The sequence below is a fragment of the Ursus arctos genome, unplaced genomic scaffold (assembly GCF_023065955.2).
Source record: "Ursus arctos isolate Adak ecotype North America unplaced genomic scaffold, UrsArc2.0 scaffold_7, whole genome shotgun sequence".
NCBI lineage: Eukaryota > Metazoa > Chordata > Mammalia > Carnivora > Ursidae > Ursus > Ursus arctos.
The window spans coordinates 6,202,100-6,215,194 of NW_026623089.1; the positions used below are offsets into that span (position 1 = coordinate 6,202,100).

At 53.1% G+C, this 13,095-nt stretch overlaps 1 protein-coding gene across 1 annotated transcript in view; it reads left to right on the top strand.

The window, feature by feature from the left end:
* Positions 1 to 13,095, top strand: part of DHX32 (DEAH-box helicase 32 (putative)) — a 49,462-nt gene that overhangs the window by 35,078 nt on the left and 1,289 nt on the right. The window contains exons 6-11 of the mRNA XM_026494365.4: positions 582 to 681; positions 769 to 927; positions 9,776 to 9,967; positions 10,602 to 10,751; positions 11,448 to 11,635; positions 12,541 to 12,722. Coding sequence (XP_026350150.2) covers positions 582 to 681; positions 769 to 927; positions 9,776 to 9,967; positions 10,602 to 10,751; positions 11,448 to 11,635; positions 12,541 to 12,722 — 971 coding nt within the window. The remainder of the gene's footprint in view (positions 1 to 581; positions 682 to 768; positions 928 to 9,775; positions 9,968 to 10,601; positions 10,752 to 11,447; positions 11,636 to 12,540; positions 12,723 to 13,095) is intronic.

The following is a 13,095-nucleotide window of genomic DNA, read 5'->3' on the forward strand; positions in this document are numbered from 1 at the left end:
CAGAGAGAGACAGCCAGCGAGAGAGGGAACACAGGGGGAGTGGGAGAGGAAGAAGCAGGCTCCCAGTGGAGGAGCGTGATGTGGGGCTCGATCCCAGAGCACTGGGATCACGCCCTGAGCCGAAGGCAGATGCTTAACAACTGAGCCCCCCAGGCGCCCCCATATGCAGCGTTAGTCTGAGCTGATGTGACTGGAAACGCTCAGCTGTTACCCAGGCCAGCCCGCTGCGATCCCAGTTGGACTAGAACCTGGAAGAGCCGCACCGGCAGAGATAAGCTTTCCGATCTGCTGTCCTCACGGTCGTGCTTTGAGAGGTGACACTGCTAGCATTTCAGGAGATGGTACAGAGGTCCCCTATTTGTGGAACCTACAATGAAAGCAGACAACTTGAAATCCGTTTGTTGAGGTGCTAGCAGTTTCTGTCTCAAGGCAAGTGAAAAACCAATAGGATCCAGAGAGAATGAGTCCACAGCAGAGCATTTCACGCAGTGAAGTGCTACAGACCACACGCTCCCCCGGTCCGGCGAGCCTGCGAGCTCTAGAGTGATCTGATGGTAAGGGTGCTGTCTTTCCGTTTGCAGGTGTACAACCCCAGAATAAGAGCGAACTCACTCGTCACGCAGCCCATCAGCCAGAGCCAAGCAGACATGCGCAAGCAGATTCTCGGTTCGTCGTCTTCAGGTAGCACCACGGTCACGAAAACTGCTGTAAATTCCTGTACGAAGGGGACCTAGAGACGTTAAAACCACTCTCCTCGGTTTCTTCCAGGGAAACTCTTCTGTCTGTACTCTGAGGAATTTGCCCGCAAAGACATGCGGCCCCTTAAGCCAGCGGAGATGCAGGAGGCCAACCTCACCAGCATGGTTCTCTTCCTGAAGAGAATAGACATCGCGGGCTTGGGCCACTGCGACTTCATGAACAGACCAGGTAGCTTTGTGCTCGGAGCTCGCGGGGCTCGTGACGGGCCCCCTTTCCTCCTGCCCAGCCCAGTCCGAAGAGCAGGTGGCCCTCGGCAGTGCAAGCCGGCATGGAGGTTTGGCTTGTACAAGCATTTTCCCCTTTAGAGGTAAACACTTTCTGAAGGAATTTTTTAACGAGCCTCTAGAAGTATGCCTTGACAGTGGAGAATCGTCTGCCATTGACCCCTGGAGCCCAGGAGGCTAGGCCTGAGAGACCCAGCGGGGTCTGAGTGTGGCCTCTGAGGCTGCCTGCAGCCGAGGGCAGGGGACTTCTGGTGGCCTTCGGGTTTCCTGGTGGGACATGGGTCAGCCAACAGTCCTTCCTCCTGTACCATACTGTCACACAGGGGAGCTCCCCTAGAAGTTCCCTCCTTTGTAATTAAGGGCCAGCTTTTCTGTGAAGGGGTAAGGCTCTTAAGCCTAGGACCGAGACTCCGTAGTTACAAGCCGGCCATGGTTCTCCGGGGATCTCTCCTCTGGTGGGTCCCGTCACCCAGGAGGTGCTGGCGTTCTCCCCTCCAGTACCGCCCCTCCCTTGCTGGGACCATGGCTGCTCTGTGGAACACCAGCAGAGTGCTGCAGAAAGGCCGAGAAAGCATGGGGCAGGCGGCTTCAGCAGTATGCGGGGCGGCCATGCCTCATGCTTAGCTCGAGAAGAGAAACCGGGACCTTCTCTTCTTAGCCTTGCACCTTCTCGCACATTCCCAGTTGGCTTCTCCTACCCGGTGGGTGAACGCTGCTTCCGCTCTGCTTTCAGTGTCGAGCGGGTGACGCTGGCTATGGAGTTTAAAATGTCAGCAGTCAGCCGGCAAAGAAGGGTTGAAAGCAGCAAATGCTCTCCTTGTTCTTGTCCATTTAAACATCCTCCTGTCCTCCCAGGGAGAACAGCAGTACTGTCTGTGTGGCCCGTGCAGACATAGTCATTCAATGCCGCAACAACCCTCTGAGGCAAATGCTCTGATCCGCTCCATTTTACAGATGAGGAAACGGAGTCACAGAAATTAGGTCACGTACACAGAGAAGGCGAACGCTCTGCTAGTGTCTCCTTAAACACACCGGAACCCCGTGGGCCTAAACAACTCTCCTAGTCGTCTGTGCTCTCTTTTCCTTAGGAAGGTTCTCTGGTGCTTCTCCACCGCACCCTCAGACCTCCAGCACCCCACCCTGGAGCCGGCAGGGGCGGGTCAGATGCGGCTTGCTGAGCGTGGCCTGCCGGGGCTTGAGCAGAAAGGGGCACCTTCCACTGGGCTCCCCCTGCCCGCCGCCGCCCCCCGCAAGGCCAGCGCTAGTCCTCAGTCCCCTGCCCCTTCCTCAGGCAGCCCCCTCCCACCACCCGCGTCCAGGTGGTTGTCACCGTGGGCACTGCCGCTTTGCGCCCTGGCCCACAGCCTAGCTTCGCCAAACCTGAGTGGGTATTTGACCCCCCCGTAAAGCTTCCTGATTTCAAGTGTTGATTGCCCCTTGGTGGTGTTCTAGTTTCACTCGTGCTTTAATACAAAGGAATCCCTTCCTTTTTTTCACACTTTAGACCAGTTGTTGAAACTTTCAGTACGTTTCTGGAAGAGGGTAAACGACAGCCTGCTGATCTGGGTGTTATTTGTCAAATGTGCACAAGAGAGCCGTGAGCCAAAAGGCCTTGTAAGCCAGAAGCATGCCTGGAAACAGTGTAATTGCTGCTTTTCTACAATGCTTTCTCTCAGTTCCTGTATTTTTCAGTTGTTTCATCCAGCGGTGCCAGTAGGGTTTACGAGCACTTGAGAAGTACGTTATTTTCTTTACCCTTGCTCAAGTATTTCTGAAAGTGGTAGGATTTGGAGTAGGTTAAGTAAGAGGAAGGTCCCTCCAAAGATGCCAGCCTTTGAAGTGAAAAGGTGCAAAGGAGAATGGACGGCGGAGGGCATCCGCTGCGGTGGACACACCGATCTGGGAAGGAGCAGCTCGGCGACAGCAGCGGCCCGAGAATGGGACCCAGAGTTGGAGCGTGCATGCGGCAGCCTCAGCTGGGTGGGCTCATTGTCAGGGGGTAGGAGTGACGGGGACTGTGGTGAGCTAGACGGGGCGGGGGGCCCAGGCAGGCCAGCAGGGCTGCTGGCAGCGTTCCTGTGGCCTCCGTCCCGTAACTGTCCAGCTGCCGTCCCCCTTCTCCTTTTGACGGTCCTTCTGGCCGCTGAGGAAGATAGTGAGGGTCTCTGCCATGTGCCCCCATTTCTCGGGTTTCTCCTCAGTGACCTCAGAGTTTCAGACAGCACGGCCTTTGTGGGAGGCCAGTCGGCCACGGTGACCCCGAGAGACCTTGCAGAGACCGTGCAGAGACGGTGCTCTGCAGAAACACGCTTCGTTTTGGAACATTGCTCTTCCAGCTCCAGCGCCACCGCTTATCTCTCAGGCCCAGAATCACCACGTGTTACTCCCCAAGCATCTTCCTGGTTCCAGACAGATGTTTGGTGAACTTGCCGTGAAGGGAGGAGACACAGCCTTTGTCAAAAGCAAACCACGAAGCACAGCGGCGCAGAAGAATCCCTCGCTCTCCGGTGGCCCCCCTGTGGCGGCTTGGGCCCAGAGCCAGTAATGGGGGGCAGAGGGTTATTAGCGCAGCGGTTTATTGTCTCCGGACAATGCGCACCTAACTGCGTTCTGCTGTGCTGGGGAAAAGCTAACCGTGGATTCACTCTGACTCATCATTTTAGAGGGAAAAAAAGATGACGCTTGCAGCTGATGCATTTAGCTCAGCTTACCACTGGAGTTCGCCGGTGCAGCAAACCCGTTCCCTTGTGGGGATTCACGAGCCGTGTGAAAATGAATTTGGCATAACTGGGCTACAGGCTATTCATTGAACTCCCTTGATATAGATCTCTTCAAAAAAAAAAAAAAAAAAAAGTCCGTTGTTTTTTCTTCCCTGAAGATTGACCTCCGTCGTGAGCGACGCCGTCACCGTTGATCTGATCAGGAGGCCCAGGGTCAGCTGAGCACGTCGCCCCGGGGAGGGCACCGGCACGGACACCGAAACTGGGCACAAACAAGCAGAAACATACCAGCCTGCACCAGATGTCGTCTTTGTGTCTGGAGGCGGAGCTCGTGGGGGTGGTGGCCGGACGACTGGCTTTGGAATCATCCGGGAGGAATGAACCCGCACACAGGCTTGCCAGACGTGGCGGGCAGGACGAGACCGAGCGCTCGAGGAGACGGGCGAGAACGCAGGGCCAGAATCACGTCGCGGCCGCAGAGGCCAGCACTGGTCAGCGGAGGAGGGATTAGAGATGCTGCAGGCGCTTGATCTGCGGTCATCCTGCAGGAAGTTCACCAGAGTCAGGAGTCAGCATCTTCTAGAATCCCGTCTGCCGCAGGAAAGCCTCATTCGTGTGCGCACTGGCGAAGCGCCTCCGCTTGTCTCTGCATCACTGGAAACGGGATTTTGCTTTGGGGTTTGCAAAAGGATCTTAAAATGTGACAGTCTGTACTCCAGAGGAGAGCGGAGACAGAAGGGGCTGCAGACGCCACGTGCACGGCCGGCGCTCACAGACAGCCTCGCCGCAGACCCCCGCACCGGCTGCCGGCCGCCCCCCAGCAGCCCCGGACGTGAGCAGACAGTCTGACGCCACACGGGCGGGAAGCCCCTGCCTAGATGCCTGCATCAGTGACGGTCACACTCGCAGAGTGGAGTGCTGTGTTCGGGTGGCGGGCAGGAGTAGGAAAAAGAGGCACAGATATGCTAGAACAACCGCAGAGCTGCCGAGTGAGGAGCCTGGAGGGTCTTGGAAGCAACAAAGTAACTTTTCAGAAAGTGAAGATGACAACGGCAGAGATTTTAGAAGGCACAGAACGGAAGCATTTTCAGCTTTTGATTCTCTCATTAGGCTCTTCGTGGGTCCCGTGAGCACGTGACTTATTGGCCAGGCCAGGACGCTGGGGGGTGAAAGGGGGCGTTGTTCATACTTAAGCCAGGGTGAGCCGTGGGAACAGGCCATGCTCGGCCGGCTGGGGCAGGGGGCCCCGGATGAGGGGCCACACCAGGGAGCTCAGGCTCCCGAGCCGACTGCCAGGGCTCCAGTCCCGGCCCCCCACTCGCTGTGTCACCCCCCGCATTGTGTCACCCCCTTGGGCCTCAGTTTCTTCATCTGAATGCGAGTATAATCAAAGTAATTGGCTCTTGGAGTTGTCAGGATAACTCCGTTCACGTGACTGGCATATAGTGAATACTGTAGCTGTCCCCACCTGCGCGACTGCTCCCTGAGCTCGGAAACAGGCCTGTGGGCCCTGAGCTGCAGAGGTCCCTACGAAGGGCGGTCTTCACCGTGTGAGAAGCAGATACGGGGCCACAGGCGTTGGGAGGCAGCAGCGGGCTGCCCCTGGGGAGCCACCGTCGATCCCAGCAGAGCGTCGGACTTGGAGCCAGCAGACGCACGGCAGGTGCAGAGGCCGGGCCCTCGTCCCGGTCGTGCAGCCGCGGAGACAGGCTGCCGAGGCCAGAGCCTCCGGAACGTCACTTACCTTTTCCTCCTCGTGGCGTGAGGGTACAGGCATGCCTCTCGTGTCGGGGCTCCAAAGAGCTTCACAGGAGCTTATCCAGAAGTGCTGTGTGTAGTGTGTGGGGGAGAGGTGACGCAAATGTCCGGCTTTATGAGCGTGTCCTTTGAAATTCGGGGAAACAGAAGCCCGTCTGTTCTATCCTCTTCAGAACCAAACTCTTCAACCCGTTTCCTAGAAGTCCCAAGACTTTGAAGTCTACACCGTCAGCCCAGAGTCATCTGATTCCTCATTCTCTCCCCTCTCCGGTCTCTGCGCCCTGCGTGATGCCCAAGTCCTGGTCCTAAAACCAGTTGGGACAAGAAACTTTTTTTCTTTAGTCCTCTTAAGCTGTGGCTTCATTTCTGTGTGTGTGTGTGTGTGTGTGTGTGTGTATGTGTGTGTGTGTATGTGGGTAATGAATGCAAGTACCTGGCACACTGAGAGCTCTGAGGTGGCTGTTCTTTTTCCTTCCATAGGCCAACTTGGCCCCTACCTTTTCTAAGCTCCAGCGGCACGTGGAGACACTGTTCCTTTGACACAGAATTATTATGCTGTGGTGTGTTAGTTAGAATTCTTCTGGAAGCAAGTGCTAGCAACACAGTTCACACTAGCGTAAACACAAGTGGAGGATGATAAGGAAATTGGGGTGTCCCGTGAAATCCAGGGTAAGAAGTCGAGCCTCAGGAACATGTAAGAAAAAACAGAGACTTGAAGAACCTCAGCTCAGTGCCTCATCTCCATGTCTCTTGGTTCTTCTCCTTTGCTCTCTCTCATCAGGCCTCATGGCAGAATCTCGGCTGTGTTCTGCTCCAAGCCTTATGATGTCCTGAGTCAGCCCCTGGAAACTCCTCAGCTTCTCTTGGTCCAAACTCTAAAACCCCCAACATAGAGCGTCATTGGCTTAGTTCGAGCAGGGGCCCACCTTGAACCCGTCAGCCGTGTCTGGAGGTTAGCAGTAGTCTGGGAGGTGGTCACATGCTACAAAATCATGCTTGTCTGGGAGTGGGGGTGCACTTCCTGGAAAAGAGGCCAGTGAGGTAAAACTGTATCTCTGTACATTGGCAGTTGGTTGTTGGTTTATATGTGGGGCTCCCTCCTAAGACCTCCAACTCCAGAAGGGCCAAGATTGGGCCCATCTGCGTGTGTCCCTGCCCCCGAGGCCTTGCAAATGCCAAGAGCACAAGACACTCGTAAGTGGCTTGAGGGGAAGTAAGTGAATGAGTTGAGTGTTATCCTTAGAAGGAAATAAGTCAGCAAGCAGCCAACAAGGCAGCCCCTGGAGACGGGCTCCACTCCTTTCTTCCCCTTAGTCCTTCCCTAGGCCTGGGCTGGATGGGAGTGACGTGAGGCGCCCATGCCTCTCTGTTTGGCGAGAGTGTCCTTCCAGGGCACGGCACAGAGCAGAGCTGGTGTGCCAGAGGTCCGAGGGCACAGCCGGGTAAGCTCAGAGGACCCGGGCCGCCCCTGCTCACGCTGCAGCTGGTGCTGGGCAGGCAGTGGGAACGGTGCCGTTGCCTGAGAGCCGCGTCCACGGCAAGGCTGGGCACGAAAGGCTCCGCTCCTACCCGTAAGGAATGTGCCCTGGCCGTGGGCCTGGCGTGGAAAACGTGTCTCTTCCGTTTACCGGTGGAGGCCACCCTCTCTCTCAAATCCTTTCCAACTCTAGCGACTCAGGTTGAACCTTTATCCTGTGTCCTTATTGGTTAGAGAGCAGGTTAAGGAGTACTGGGGAGGAGAGGAATCACCCGTGCCTTTGGGGACTGCTTACCTAGAGAGACCCCTGCCCTGTTCTGCTCCTGCGAGACATTTGTTAGCACTGCTTCCCAGGGGTCGCACGTAACTGCTGTGACGAGCCTCGTCTACACCTTCCGCGTTTTAGCTGGGACAATTGTATGAGCCACACTGGGGAGATGCGTTCAGGTGTGGAACGTAACAGTAGCAAATCCTGTTCGGTTATTTAGGATTGTTCCCTCACCTGTGTAATTCATTAAGTTGTCCCTTCTGATGGAATAAAACCCCAAGAACATCCTTTTTTTTTCTGGTGTTAGGATGGGAGCAGAATTAGGAAGCTACTTCTCTTCGTAATCCTGTGTGCAGCCAGTCAGGTGCGGGGCATAAAAACGAGGAGTAGGTGCCCTTTGGGGACAGAGCCTGGCTGCAAAGCCAGATGCTTACGGGGACAATTGCCAAAGACCCTGTAAGTTATAATGCAGCGGCTTTGCTGATTTATAGAAATCGGTTTCCAAACAGTTTTCAGTAATTAAGTTTGTGCTCCCAGCCCCCTCCTGCTGCGTTTCACCCGAGACGCGTGTTTCCATGACTGCGTCTCGCACCTTCTCCAGCAGGTCAGCTGTTCTTTCATTGGATGGCTCACTGAGAGAACTCTCGGACTTTTTTCCTAAATAGCCCATCTGTCTCCTTCCCGGGACTGTGGCTCCTCAAGGTCTCATCGTTGCCCAGGGGGGTCCAAGGAGGAACGAGGAGCGCACTGGTGCTCCGTGCCAGCACCCAGGGGGACCGAGGGCGCAGAGCCTGGAGAAAGGCAGGAATCTCCCAGGAGCCTGCCCTGCTCCGTGTTAGATCTCAGAGAATTCAAAAGCAACAGAGAAGTTAAAGTTCTTCTCTCCCAGCTGGGGATTAGAGCTCTGCTCCAGGTCTTTCGGTGGGTGTCTGAGGGCTGAGCAGGTTCTCCGGGGGCTACTTCTTAGAGTCCCTGCCGCCCTGACACCTGCTTTTCTAGAACTGATCTTTTGTTCGTGACTAATGTGTCACAGGTTGAGATCAGGCCTGTCACCTGCTCTGCTCTTCTTCAGTGACAGGACTAGAGACTTGACGAACTCCATGTCGGCATCAGTGAGCCATTTCTCGACCCACAGCAGTGGTTTCTCCTCCTGTTTTCATGGCGTCTTGTTAGTGACGAGGGGATTGTAGCAAATCTGAGTTGGTGTCTGGCTTTTGAGTTATTCAGTTTGCCTGAAATTTTGATAAGTAGCTTAGCAGTCAGTGTTTGAACATCAAATAAGGAAATTTTTACTATTTGTTACATTGAGCTCCCAGATGTGAGTCGGTGAAACTGCTACTTGGGTCCCGTGGTGTTCATCTCCTGCTCACGATGCACCTGCTGGAGCCGAGACAGGTGAAAGCGATCTGGGGGTGCTCGGAAGTCCTTCAGTGTCTGGGGCAGAACACGACAGCAGCTTCACGCTGTGTGGTTTGCTTCTTTGGCCTTTATTGCTATACCGCCTGCCGGACAGGTGAAAACCACATGCGTTTATTCATCTCATCTTTTTCTGCAAGGAGAATACATTGCTTTGAATAAATGGATTATCTTTTTTGGTGGGAATTAAGCATGTAAGATGAACACCACACCATTACTGATGTTCTGTAAACTTAAGAAATGCAGGTCTGGAGAAAATCAGCCTTCTGCCCTTATTTGCACTGGCAGGTAACTCTTGAACATCCTTGCCTGCTGTTTCTGTCGTCTCTCCAGCTTCTGGGTCAGTTTCAGATGATTAATTTATCTCTTTATTTATGGGACTGTATTTTCCTGCTCTTCATGCCTCATAATTTTTTTTGGGGTGCTAGACATTGTACATTTTGCTCTTTGGGGTATTGGATATTTTGTATTCCTATAAATACTCTTGGCCTTTATCCTGGGTTGCAGGACGATCCTTTCAGGTCCTGGTTTTAGGATTCGTTCGGGAGCACCGGAGAGTGCACGTGGGGCGGGGTGGGGGCCGTTCTTCCCGTCTGCATCTCCTACCCAGGACCCCATGAACTGCACGACTTCCCAGTCTGGTGGGTAGAAATGGTCAGTGTCCTAGATCCCACGTGAGCACCCAGCACTTTCCCTCTAATCCTCTGGATGGTTCTGTGACCCGACGTCGTTTCTTCTGCATGTTCTGCTGACAAATCGAGGAGACCTTTCATGGATCTTCAAGTCCTGTCTCTGTGTGGCTCTGTCCTGTCAGGTAGTCCCACCTGCGAGCTCTGGCCACCTCAGCCTCCCTGGACGCTGCGCACTATCTTCGTAGCTCAGGGAGTCCAGCAGGCCCCACCCAGGCCCCCTTCTGGCCCTGAAGCCGAGAAACTCTTCCACTTACGCTGGGTGGTCGTGGCGCTCACCTTGTTAGCGTCCCCCTCTCAGCAATCACTGTCCTTCACTGCCTGCCGTTCTTTGTCTTGCAAACTGTCATTGCACGGGTTTTGCCCACTATTTGGTTGTTTCATGCGGGGGGAGGAGGGAGGTCCAGGACTTGTCACTCCATCTTGGTTCTAGGAGACAGGTGGTGATTTTTTTTCTCTGCTAGCCCCAGAAAGTCTGATGCAGGCTCTGGAAGACTTGGATTACCTGGCAGCACTGGACAATGATGGGAATCTCTCGGAGTTTGGGATCATCATGTCGGAGTTTCCTCTTGACCCCCAGCTCTCGAAGTCTATCCTCGCCTCTTGTGAATTTGACTGTGTGGAAGAGATGCTGACGATTGCTGCCATGGTGACAGGTACTCCCCCGGGAGCGCTGCTTTTCCGTGTTGTCAGTCTGTCCCCGTCTAGATTTAAGTGAGAGCCCTTTGAAAAATTTAAGAACCTAACAGAGACACTGACCAATTCACTTAACCTTTTGAAGAGATAATGAAATACTTGAATAGATTTAAAAAGTAGAAAGTTAGACGAATTATCTTAGTATGAAAAAAATCAAAATCCAGTAAATTTCTTAATCAGACATTGAAAGAAAAATGTGTCACTACAGGTGTTCTTCCCCAAAGAGTTATGTGTCTGTTTTTATTTCCTACCTCCTTCATTCTTGCTTTCTGTGTTTTAATGTATCCTTTTATTGGCAGCACAGGCCAGAAGCTGTGGCTGGGCCTCCGAGAGGCTCCGGTCCCCAGGGGTCCCCTGCTCTGACTGTGGTACCAGCAGGGGACTCACTCTACCTGACAGAGGCAAACATAAACAGGGACAAAAACAGGATAACTCACCCTAGATCTCTCGGATTTCTAAGTAAGCAAGAATAACATGTATTCAGAGTAGACAGGAGCGGTTCTGCACGCACAGCAGGGAGCCCCTCCCTCTGCGTCTTGTGCTCAGGTCACAGGTCTCCAGTCTTGCTGACCTTGTGACTTTTGCATCTTAAAGCTCCCAGCTGCTTCTCTAATCTGCCACACGGAGCTGAGGAGGCTGCCTTGACTTGTTGGAAGACATTTTTACATCCTGAAGGAGACCACTTTACCCTCATCAACATTTACAAGGCCTACCAAGACGTAGCTCTGAATTCCACCAGTGAACGTAAGTGAATGCGTGTGATTCTGAGAAATTGACTGATTTGCCCCTTTCCTTCCCCAAAGAAAGCCGAGTTGTTCTTCACCCTTCTCTGGCCTTGTCAGTCACTCGAGTGGAATGGCACGTGAGGCCCTGACCACGCTCGTTGCTGTGCATCTGTCTGTGCGTGTGGAACTCCTCCACTTGGGTCGGCCAGCCCTCAGGGAGCTAGCATGGGCACGGATGACACAGGGACACAGAGACATGCACAGCACAGCTCCCACCCTGCAGAGTTAGGGGAAGAAAGGAACTGCCATTTAAAAAGTATTAAGTGCCCTGGGGTCAGAGCTGGGCTTTGTGCTTTCCCGAACAGCCACAGTCACTACTAGGCGGTGAGAGAGAATACAGACCTTCGGAACCGAACCGAACCAAACCAACCAACCCGGGCCCCACACACTAGGAACGAGTTTGGGTGTGCTGGGGAGACAGCCTCCTGTGCCGCCCTTCGGAGCTGCCGGTGAAGGTGATGCATTGGCTGGCACTGGAACACGCTGCTCCCACAGCTGGGTGCGCTTCCAGAAGCCCCACGGCCGCTGGAGCCCTTGCCAGCGAGCACGCATCCCTGCAGCCTCCCCCCACCCGCTCACGGGAAGACACCGAGGTCTCACCTCCTTCCTGGCCTGGGCTCATGACAAATCATCTTTTCTTCTTCTTCCCTCCCAGACTGTGTTGAAAAGTGGTGTCATGATTACTTCCTCAACTGCTGTGCTCTCAGGATGGCGGACGTTATCCGAGCCGAGCTCTTAGAAATCGTCAAGCGAATCGAGCTTCCCTGTGCAGAACCAGCGTTTGGCTCAAAGGAAAACGCTCTGAACATAAAGAAGGCTCTGCTGTCGGGTCACTTCATGCAGGTGAGAGTGGGGATGGCGGCCTTCGGTGTGGCCTTTCCAAAATCTCACACGTTCAGGAGAGTCGGTCAGGAAGCTCTCACCTAGGAGTCTTTTATTGGTGTTAACTTTAAATAATGGAAACCCTTCTATGTTACTAAAGATTTAGTATTTAAACATACTTCCTCTCAAGGGAACTGAAGGGCTAAGCCGGAGTATGTTCACTTTGTCCGAAAGGACAAAGGCCTTTCTCATCACAGGGGGGAAGTTAGGAAAACACGCTCTTTGCCCGAGCATCGGATACAGTCCCTCATCTCACCGTTCACCGGTGACACTAATACCCAACACAAGGAAATACAGATAATGTCTCATTTGTTTCATCCCCCCAGTGACGGCTGCCTAACGCAGCTCCCCTAAATTAAAGCACATTGCAGAAATAAGCACGTTCTTCACGTCGCGGTAAGAGAAATTATGGTATTTCCGCTCAAACTCTAAAGCGGTCTTAATAGGGAAAAAAATGACATTTTAACATGAACTTCCTCCTCATGTACGGAAAAGGAAGGTTCCTGCATCACAGTGTTACTGTATTGGGCTAAAATGTCCAGCGTAAAGCACCTGACATTTGAGTGTATTGCCCGTAACGTGGCAGCTACGACGCTGGCTCTCACGACCCCAACAGCAGCCTTTGAGCGGTGCGCTTTTCACCCGCTGCCCTGGAATGACTGACGTTAATAACATCATCCCTGCCTCAAAGTTGTGGGCAAAACCTGTTTTTGGCTTATTTTCTAGATCTGAAAATAGGAAACATGGGTGGCAGACTTGTAATTTTTACTATTTTGAACAAAATACTTTGGAATTTTTTAGAACATTTTTGTCTGTATATCTCCATGTTAGCACAAAATCCTTCTTCTTAAACACTCTGCTCGTAGATCGCTCGGGATGTGGACGGATCGGGGAACTACTTGATGCTGACGCACAAGCAGGTTGCTCAGCTGCACCCCCTGTCCGGCTACTCCATCTCCAAGAAGATGCCAGAGTGGGTACTCTTCCACAAGTTCAGCATATCTGAGAACAACTACGTCAGGATTACCTCAGAAATCTCTCCTGAACTGTAAGTTTAATGAAAAAAAGGGAGGTCTTTTCAACTCCCGCTTGAGTAAAGGACACGTTTGGCTTTTATTACATTTTCAGTCAGGTTACACTGGCACCAACCTAAACGGATACTGAGCGGAACTACTTACAGCAGGTCTCTCTGGATGAGGATCTAAATGTTCCTCTCTTTGGGATCGCAACATGAATTATATACCATGCAAAGGGGCTCCTGGCTGTCTCGGTCCGTGGAGCACGTGACGCTTGATCTCGGGGTCACGGCTTCGAGCCCCACTGGGTGTAGCGATTACTTAAAAAAAAAAAACAAAAAACAGTGTGGAAATATGTTACAGAGCATAATGCCTCTTAAAAGGAACAAAAGGCTGCAAAGAAGT